The 10,546-nt window shown below is 34.1% G+C and overlaps 1 protein-coding gene across 1 annotated transcript; it reads right to left on the reverse strand.

Moving 5' to 3' along the window:
• Nucleotides 1–4,115: 4,115 nt before the first annotated feature.
• LOC133197993 (uncharacterized) lies at nucleotides 4,116–5,169 on the reverse strand. The gene is made up of 3 exons (XM_061334140.1): nucleotides 5,031–5,169; nucleotides 4,334–4,495; nucleotides 4,116–4,213 (listed from the first exon to the last, which is right to left on the reverse strand). The coding sequence occupies exons 1-3, from the start codon at nucleotides 5,167–5,169 to the stop codon at nucleotides 4,116–4,118; spliced, it is 399 nt and encodes a 132-aa protein (XP_061190124.1).
• Nucleotides 5,170–10,546: the final 5,377 nt, after the last annotated feature.

The following is a 10,546-nucleotide window of genomic DNA, read 5'->3' on the forward strand; positions in this document are numbered from 1 at the left end:
TTAAAGGCAGAAATTTATTATTTTGCAAATTTTTAGAGTTATCTTTCTTTTATTAGATTTCAAGGGAACGAGTCCGTCTTGGGCGAATTTTGTTAATATTTGTTAAAGTACCTTTATTGAGAATTTACTCAAATTTGATTGACTTGTAAGAGGGTTTTAAAACTCAATAATGACTCCCAAAGTACTGTTAACAGCAAAAATGACGAAGGAATCGTTGCTTTTGGAATATAATGACCAGGTCATTATAAATATTGACCGCTAAATAATGACCTGTTAATCAAAATTTCCTTCAAATTAAACTTACTACATAGAGTAATGATTATATTTAAACAACTCTCCGTTATAAAATGTGTATTGTCTGTTTATGATAGAGAAAACGATAAATATATAGGTCATGCAATCTATCGTTTATTCATTCGAAAATTTCGTTACAATGTCAAAAAATGCAGAGTCGGTTTTTTTATTACAGTAAATTCTGCGCCAGATCTTCATTTTTCATTTTTCCTTGTGCAAATGAGCAGAAACTCTACAATATCTGCAAAATATCAGCGATACAGTACGGTGTATTTTTAGCGATGACGGAAAACTGAATCCGTGTCTTAAATGTTATAGACATAAGAATCATTTTTTTTTTATCGCATGAAAGCGCTGTTAGTATTTATTCAAAATTTGAGATAAATTAAGAATACAGTTTTACAACGGGGATTTCGTGGGGGTGGGGGGGTGGGGGGGTTGGGGGGGGGGGGTAGATTCATAATCAGGCCTGACATAATGTGCGTGATCGTTACTTGTTAGTGGATTAAAAATGCTGGATCCGCCTTTGGTTACTTTTCATTTTGTTCCAAACATTATGGTAATATGCCCCCTTTCTTTCATCTGTTTATTTCAATTTGGAACCAAGAATTTTGTATACATATGTATGACGACCGGTCGATGACATTGTCGGACATTTCTCTCAGAATGCATCCTCCCCGAAACATTTTTTCTTCAAATGCATTCCAACATGATTCTTAGGTATCAAAATATTTTGCACTAAATTCGTAGCTTACTTTAAAAAAAATGTCAGCAAGAGCTAAATAGGTGTGACAGGTCGGCAAGGAATGCTTACTCCTCCATGGCACCTGATCCCACCTCTGATGTTTTGGAGGTCCGCACCTATTTTGTAATGTTTAATGGACTTTTTAGCTTGAATACTGTTCGTTATCTCCATATATTTCATTTAATTAACCACCGAACATGTATCTCTGCTGGGGGACAGTCTGTCCCCGATATTACTTGTTGTTCGGTACCTATTCATTCATGAGTACACAGAATGACGAAATGATACTGGCAAACGCGTCGACCAGTATAAAAAGGCGTCACTCTTTTGAGTCTATAAGGGACACAGACTCAAGGAGTTCATTCGGTGCCCCTCGGATAATCCTCAGGAATATTAAAAATATGTCATATGTGCAGTCTTCAGATTCCCAGTTTTGGTATAAAACCAATAGGTCATACAAGAAATTGAAATAATTTAAGGTTTCTATTAGAGATATATTTGAAGATTTCTTTTCCGATCCCATGTCTTCTATTTCCAAATGTTCTGCGAAAAACTGTTAAACCTGTGACATTTTGATAACTAACATTTCTTCCATCAGTAATTTTACTGGACAGAGCTTCTATACCAAAACTTGGGAAAATCTGAACTGCAAATATACTAATTTTGTCTACGGAATAGAATGTAATCTTGGTGGACTTGTTAATGTTGGGAATACCAAGGTATCACTTCATAAAAGAATATCGGGTCACAGATTTCAAATCAACCACCTGGCCAACAGCTTCTCTATAAGCACTTTAATTTACCTGATCATTCAATTATGTCAATGAAAGTTAGAATTCTAGAAAAAATTTACCACCATACGAACAGTCCATCACTGAATACACCTTTCCGTAGACGAGAAGAATTTTGGATTAGAAAACTTGGGACAGCCTTTCCCTATGGATGTAATGACAATGTCGATAGTGTTGGAAATCTTTCCAGTCCACAGTGTAACAATGTAAATGTGATGAGACTTTTTGACCACACTTACAATAAACCTTTAATACACGATGTCTCTTTTGATTCATTACTACCTTATGTAAATCGACAGTTAGGTCTACATCATGTTCGCACCAAAATTTACTCTGTCCCTTTGAAACTTTTGCATAGTCTTCTTGAAAATGTCAAGGAAAGTCCTTTTTTTATTCCTCGACACCAGAATATAGGCTCGGATCTGTGATTATGGATATTGCAATTCATGGGCTTTTTAAACCCCCACGTTTTACTGAAGAAGAAGCAGCTAAAACAGTCTTTTTTTTCCCTTAAACTTCAATATGCCAACAAAGGAATTGACGCGGTTAATATAAGAAATATTCTTAGCCACAAAAGAGTCCAGTCTTGTATTCCACCATATTTCAAACTAGAGACTACACCTTGTATTTCCTACAAATATACAACGACTATTGCTTCCAAACTTTTGAATTACAAGAAAACTTTACAGTGCCTGGATATCGAATATCTGAAACATAACCCTACATCGTGTCCATGTTCTTCTTCACCCTATAACTAATGGAGTCTCAACTAAATTTTATTAGGCTTAATTATTTTTTTTTAATTTAAGATCAATGTTTTAGGTAATGTGGAAAGAAATCTTGGCTTCTACTACCAGAGTGAATATAATTTAACGAATTTATGAAGGAAGTTGTTTATGATTACAAAAGTATCCCGAAATACATTTTATGGTTTAAATTGCCCATTTCCAAATCATGTGATAGAAGTCTTTACGGAAATATTGACTGTGTGTTCATTCAATTTTTTGCAATTTCCTTCTCATTCTGATTTGAATTTTATCTTAATGACATATGCAATTGAAATTGTTCTTAATGTAATAGACTAATGCAATTTAGCGTTAAAGGAATACAAAATCTATATGAACACTTGGAAAATAAATAAACTTGCAATGCAGTGACGATTATTACGAAAATGAAATGTTATTTGTAAATTCTGCTAAGAATCACCAATGTCTAAAAAATTTTGAAAATCTTTTTATAGTAAAGCCAATGCAAGAATTTCATGACAATCTGTCAAGGGAATGTGTTCATCGTTGGCCAATGCAGGCATTGAGCGAATATCTAAAGGGCCAATGCAGGCATTGAGACTCTCTTTCAATGAAGAGGCAATGCAGCCATTGCCTGACTCGTATGACTATCTCAAAATCCAATGCAGGCATTGGGCGACTCTCATGATAGCCAATGCAGGCATTGAGAGACCCTCTCAAGGCCCAATGCAGGCATTGGGTGACTCTCTCATAAGAGTCAATGCAGGCATTAGGTGACTTCTCAAGGTCCAATGCAGGCATTGGAAGAGTCCCTCAAGGTCCAATGCAGGCATTGGGAGACTCTCTCATAAGAGCCAATGCAGGCATTAGGCGACTTCTCAAGGTCCAATGCAGGCATTAGGCAACTCTCATAAGAGCCAATGCAGGCATTGAGAGACTCTCTCAATGTCCAATGCAGGCATTGGGCGACTCTCTTATAAGAGCCAATGCAGGCATTAGGTGACTTCTCAAGGTCCAATGCCGGCATTGACTGACTAAGTAGTCGGCTAATGCCTGCATTGACGGACTGTGTAGTAAGCCAATGCCGGCATTGGACGACCTAATATGCAGGCATTGGACAACCTAATATGTAGAGCCAATAAAGGCATGAGACAACCCAATATATAGAGCCAATGTAGGCTGTGGATGGCCTTATTTGTAGAGTCAATGCAGGCACTGGATGACCTTATTTGTAGAGTCAATGCAGGTACAGGATGATCTAATATGTGGAGCCAATGCAGGCATTGGAGGGTCCTTATTAAATTAAAATTACTTTTCTGTAGTATATTTCTCTTCTAACTGGATTAGGATCCCTCTATTTTTGTCTTACATTTCACTTTGTATTGAAATTTAGCTGTGTCAGATAAATAATTGTAAAGAACTTATTTCCTGGACAGTTTAACTTCTTTGTTCCATGTTGGAAGAAGTTCTTCTTTCAGGTAGAAACACAAGAAGCTAAAACAAATTTTAACATTTCTAACATATTAGAAATGTTTTTTTTTAATATAATAATTTATTACAGGATCGGACCATTTCATTTCTCGCATCAATCCCAACAACATTCAGGCCCTTCTTCCTTCCTGCCTGCAGTGCTTCTCCTGAAAAATGATATTTTGCTTAATAAATAAAACTTCATAATGTCTAGTTTATATACAATTCATAATACCTGGTATATACATAATTCCATTCCTTCAATAAATGTCTTATTTTTTCTTTACCTTTTCCACAGTGGAAAACTACCAGATTGCCATTTCTCGTAATCAAGTGGGCCAAAATTTTCTCAAAGAACAAGGGCTTTGATATTGCTTCAACTAAGGCAGGTAGCCCCTTCATGCCAGCCTTATTTGAAAGTAGGCATACAAAAGGCTGGGTGAAGTTAGCTGAAATAAATTTGTAAAATACCTATTAGGTTACTGTAATACAGTTAAACATAAATAAAGAAAACATGCTTATTGCAGTATTGATTTATTCTTATACCAAAGGTATGTTATTCTATTTTTTTAATAAAACATATTATAAACTTATCAGATATAATATAAATTGTATAAAATTTCCAGTGGTTTGTGGATGGATATATGAAGCAGTGTTTTTACCAAGACCACCCCTTCCCTCCCCCCCCCCCCCAAGCATCTTAATAAGGTGATAGAAAGAACTCAATGAGTTGGATGAAAATCATATTCCAGAACAAATTAAAAAATTCTTTTTGTCCCATGTTTTTGATATAAGTATCATATGATTTACACTAGTCTTTTTTATAATTCTTCTGTATTTGACTTAATCAACTTTACACAAAAACAATTGGAACTTCACAACTGCATATTTATATGAGAACAATATCATGAGACTGATTAATAAATAAATGAATAATTAGACAATTTCAAAATAAACACTTATAAAACATGTATCAGTACTCACTCTTCTTGTTGTAAAATACAACAACTGTTGAACTCTTATTAGGGTACATCAATTCTAATCCTTTCTTTGTATCACTGACACTATTCCATGACGTTGTTAATATAAAGGTGTGATTTTCATGCAGCAAAGGAAGGTCCATACATATCCTTAGGAGGGGTTGCCAGTCAGGCTTTAATATAGTTAATATAGTTACTATAGTCCTTCTGGGCACGTTATTACTGGTGGCGTAAATATAGTTAATAATGAGGACCTTAGATCACTAATTTTAAAAGATCCTAGATATAGGGAACCCCGATCCTTCAACTGGCGTCGGAATTTCATAAATATTATGAATTCTGTAGAGGATTACCCCAGGCGATGGGCCAGACATGAAAAAGAAAACCTTGACACTTTGTCAGAATGGATTAAATGTATCAGATGTATGTTAAAATCACGCATTAAAAGATTGAGGGGCAATATGAGAACCATCTATCCTTCTGTATTCAATAATCCAGTAGTGAAAAAAAGAATTAGATAGATTATAGAATCAGTACATACTGGTCCCTGCTGACAAAGCAGGTAACAACATTGTCTTTGTTTGTAAGGCTCATTATATTAAATGTATTTTAGAGAAACTTGGATTTAATTCTACAAGTAGTAATCCAACTTATACTCGTAGTTCCCTTTCTAAGGAAGAAATTCTTCAGAATCATATGTCAGTTTTGAATATTTTTGATATTCCAAACAACCAAAATGAATTTGAATTACCATATCTATATTGGATTCCGAAACTTCATAAAAATCCTTACAAACAAAGATACATAGCGGGTTCCAGTAATTGTTCATCCAAGCCTCTTTCTTTACTCCTCACTAAGACATTAACAGTAGTGAAGGGTAAACTTTAAGAGTACTGTGCAACAATATATTCGAGAAGTTGTGTAAATCAGATGTGGATACTTAAAAATTCCAAGGAACTTTTGGAAAATTTGAAATCACAAGATTTTACCAAAATAAACAGATTAAAAACTTACGACTTTTCAACTTTATACACAACCATTCCCCACGATAAATTAAAGTCCAGGCTTTTTGATATCATTGACAGCTGCTTTTTCAATAAAAATGGAACTCGTAAATATACTTACCTTGTCATTGGTCATTTGCAAAATTATTTTGTTAAAAAAAAAACATTCTGATTGTACACAAAAGTACTTTGAAGTTGACATTAAAATAATGCTTGAGTTTCTGATTGACAATATCTATGTGGGTTTTTGAGACCAGGTATTCCAACAATCTATTGGAATTTCCATGGGAACTAATTGCGCCCCGTTATTAGCGGACCTTTTTAATTGTATTTATATGAAGCAGAATTTGCCCAAAATCTTATACGTGATCAGAAGAAAACACTTGTTGTGGAATTTAACTCGACATTTAGATATATTGACGACGTATTGTCAATTAACAATGGTTATTTCCATTCTTATGTCGACACGACATATCCCGGTGAGCTTGAGATAAAAGATACTACAGAGTCTGACACATCTATTTCATATTTGGATATTTTACTTGAAAAAGACATTAATGGTAAACTAACAACCAAGCTTTATGATAAACGTGATGACTTTAAATTTTCAATCGTCAACATCCCTCACTTATGCAGCAATATACCTTCATCACCTGCATACGGGGTTAATATCTCTCAGTTGATTCGATACCAAAGAGCTTGCTCTGCGTATGTACAATTTCTAAAAGGAGGTAAATTATCGACAAACAAATTGATGAAACAAGAATATCAGCAGTCGCGTTTAAAGTCATAATTTCGTAAGTTCTATGGTCGATACAATGACCTTGTCAGCAAATACAGTTTATCATTGAGTCAAATGCTGACTGACTTTTTTCATACTAATTGTTAGACCATTATTTACACCATGAATTGTCGACGGATTTTCCGTTATTTCCCGGTCATGACCGGTCGGCAGGGGATGCTCACTCCTGCATGGCACCTGATCACACCTCTGATGTTTTGGAGGTCCGTGTTTGCTCTGCACCTATCTTTAATGTTTAATGGACTTTTGAGCTTGAATACTGTTCGTTATCTCCATATATTTCATTGATTAGATACCTGCAAGGGTTGAAACTACTGTGAAAGGGTTACAGACAGCACACGAGAGAAAGACACACAGACAGACAGACTCAAAACACTTTTCGATCAGAAAGCCTTCGAAACAAGTGCAAAAAAAGTGCACCTTATTTGTAACTTTTCTTTACAACTTAGATTTGACTTCATCATGGATTAAAATATCACGACGCTGCAAACTTGAGCTGGCATTTTTTTATACCCACACTTTCTAAAAAAAGTTCAAGTATATTGTTGTTACCTATTTCCGTCCATCCGTCTGCACACCTTCTTCTTCTTCCTCGAACTCCTCTTTTATTTTAATCAGTAACCAATGAATCTTTTTTGGAATATGATAGGTGGTGTCCTGTACAGTTATCTATTCGATTCTTTATTATCCATTAGGAAGGTAATTCTATAAATAGAAGAAATAGCAGATTAAACGGTATGGTGCTAGTTTTGCAAACTTTACACCGCTACATGAAGTATGCTATGATAGACACTACTGTTTCCGTCTCACACAAGGAAATAATTTCACTATATGTTACCTTGTAGCTTTAATTAAATTAATAAATTAGCTAGACTCTCAGCAGATAATTCATGAAATAGAAAATAAAGATTAACACTGATACAAAAATTTGAGATCAGTAGAAAATTGACAGTAAACATAACTTCTCCAAAATACACTTGGATTTCACATGTTGACAAACAACCTACACACCATCCAGGAAATTGCATCATGCGCCCCTAAAAAAAAAGAGTTCCCTTTAATTCAGTGGGACAATTCTGCTAAAGATATAATATTCGTAGTACATGAGTCTATAATTAATACTGTAGGCCTAAAAAGTTGCCGAAAATAAAGAAAAAAGTAATTATCTCTAGATGTATAGAACTTATGATTGACTAAGTTTATTTTGATTGGCAATTTCCTTGATTAAGACCTTTAAGGCATCCTACGAAAACGTCAACATAACAACAATGTACATAAATACATCTTTACGTTGACATAACAAATACATACCTCTTTCTTTTTAATCTGAATTATTATTTTGGAGTTATAATATTATCACATGAATTTAATATTAAAAATTGAATTATTTCTAGTATAACCCAAATCCAACTACTAAATTCAAGTTGATCACCAGTTTTGTTAGTCACGTAATTAAGTAATGTTTACTGAATGAAAGCCATGCGCAAATTCAACTTCACAAGGGGATAACCTCATTCGAATAAGTCTTTATTCATAAGTTGTTTTTCATATCTTCTAGCTTCATGAGGTGTCCCTACTTTAAATAGATTTCGCATTTCATTAATTTGAATTTCAAGTATTTGGACTCCAGATATAACTATATGTTTTGTTAGTAATGTCGATTTCACAAAAGTATCAGCGCTAAAGTTACAGAACATGTACTTTCTCTATATATTTTTGGGAAATGGTCAAAATCTATGCAGTGTTTTCCCTGGCGTGAAGGAGGTTTGACAATAAACCACGATATTAAACATGTCATATCCTGTATACAAAATATGATAAAATATATTCAACAATTCTCTCGATAATAAGTAAACGACATTTAGAAAAAAGAGGTGCATCGGTACTAATGGTGTAATGAACATTTGTAAATAATATACTGTCATTAAACACTGTGAAAAATTATTACTTGATCTCCTACTTACTATAAATTGAACAAATTTTACGACGACGATGTCATGTCGACAAATGCAAATCAGTTTGTTGTTTACAAGTTACTGTGTGGTATCTAACTATCTGACAAAAATGGTTGCAGAATTTTGATGTACATGAAGTTTAATAATTTTTATCTACAAGATGTATAACTTTATAAACAAAGTAACAGCATTTTTCTCCCTCATATCAGAGGTCTAGTTACAATCCATCAACTCATTGGCCTGACATAGTAATGAAATATAAAGATACGGAACAGTAATAAAGCTCACAAGTCCATTGTACCAGTACAAACTGGGAGCAGAGCATCCACAGCTCTCTAAAACATCAGACCAGGTGCCATAAAGGAGTAAGTGTCCCGGTCAACCGGTCTCATTCTCTGCAAGCTTCTTGTTATGATATGATGAATGAAAAATTCCATAGACAATTCAGCGTGAAAATAATGGCCAAAATTGTATGAAAAAGTCAGTCAAGAAAAAAAGTAAAGATATATTGTATTTGCTAAAAGGTCATTGTGTCGTCCATAGAATTTGCCAAATGTTGATTTTATTAAAAACTGCTGATATCTTTGTATCTTCAACTTATTTGTCAATGACTTCCCTGTTTTAAGAATTTTTTTCGTAAGTGGAGTTTGTTCTTGCGTATCGAATCAACTGTAAGACATAAACTCCATATGCAGATGTAAATTGTTTATCAACAGTCTCTTTTGAAGTTATCACTTCGCAAGTTTAACGGTCAATACAATTACATTGTCATCACACACAGCCTATTATTGAGTCAAATGCTGACTGCCGTTTTTCATACTAATTGTTAGGCCATTATTTATGCACTGAACTATCTGCGGATTTTTCCTGTTTTTTTTTTTTTTTTCCAGATCATGACAAGGAGCACACAACGGGTGTGACCGGTCGGCAGTGGATTCTCACTCCTCCATGGCACCTGATCCCACCTCTAAATTTTGAAGTCCGTGTTTACTCTGCTCCTAATTTGTATCGTTTCATTAGACTATCGAGATTGAATACTGTTCGTTATTTTCATATTTCATTGCTACATAAATAAGGGAAGTTGACGATATAAAAGGTAGTCATCACGTTTATCATGAAGTTTGTTTTTATTATTATTGTTTACATTAATGTCTTTCTATAGTGAAATATCCAAATATGAAACAGATGTGACAAAATCTATTATGTCCATTATTTCGATTTGTATTGGATATATTGAGTCAATAGGAACGAAAATGAATATTGCTATTGATATACCGTCGTCGATATACGTGTATCTTAATGTTGAGTTGAGGTCCAAAAAAAACAAACCTTTTTGTTGTTATAAGGAGTTGCTTTCTAAATTATGCTTCCTATAAATACAAGAACAGATATGCTAGTAATGGGGCGCAATTAGTACTGTTTTATGGAAACTCCAACAGGTTGTTTGTAGACTTGATCTCTATAAACTACATAAATATTGTAATTCAAAATCTCAAACATCTTGTTTCTTATCAACTTCAAATAACTTGTGCAAAAAATCAAAATGTTTTAACAAAATAATTTTGCAGATGACCAATGACAAGGTAATGACTTTTACGAGGTTCATTTTTTTGTATACACAAGCTCTGAAGGAGATGGGGTATAATGTTTCACCCCTGTGTGTCTGTCTTTTTGTCCGTGTATGTGTGTGTGTCTGTCTGTAACAAATTTTTGTCGCAGTTGTCTCAGAAACTATTCATTGCTGATGCTTGAAATTTTA

The sequence above is a fragment of the Saccostrea echinata genome, unplaced genomic scaffold, assembly GCF_033153115.1.
Source record: "Saccostrea echinata isolate AGI-Se365-2 ecotype Australia unplaced genomic scaffold, CSIRO_AGI_Sech_v1 ptg000032l, whole genome shotgun sequence".
Classification (NCBI taxonomy): Eukaryota; Metazoa; Mollusca; class Bivalvia; order Ostreida; family Ostreidae; genus Saccostrea; species Saccostrea echinata.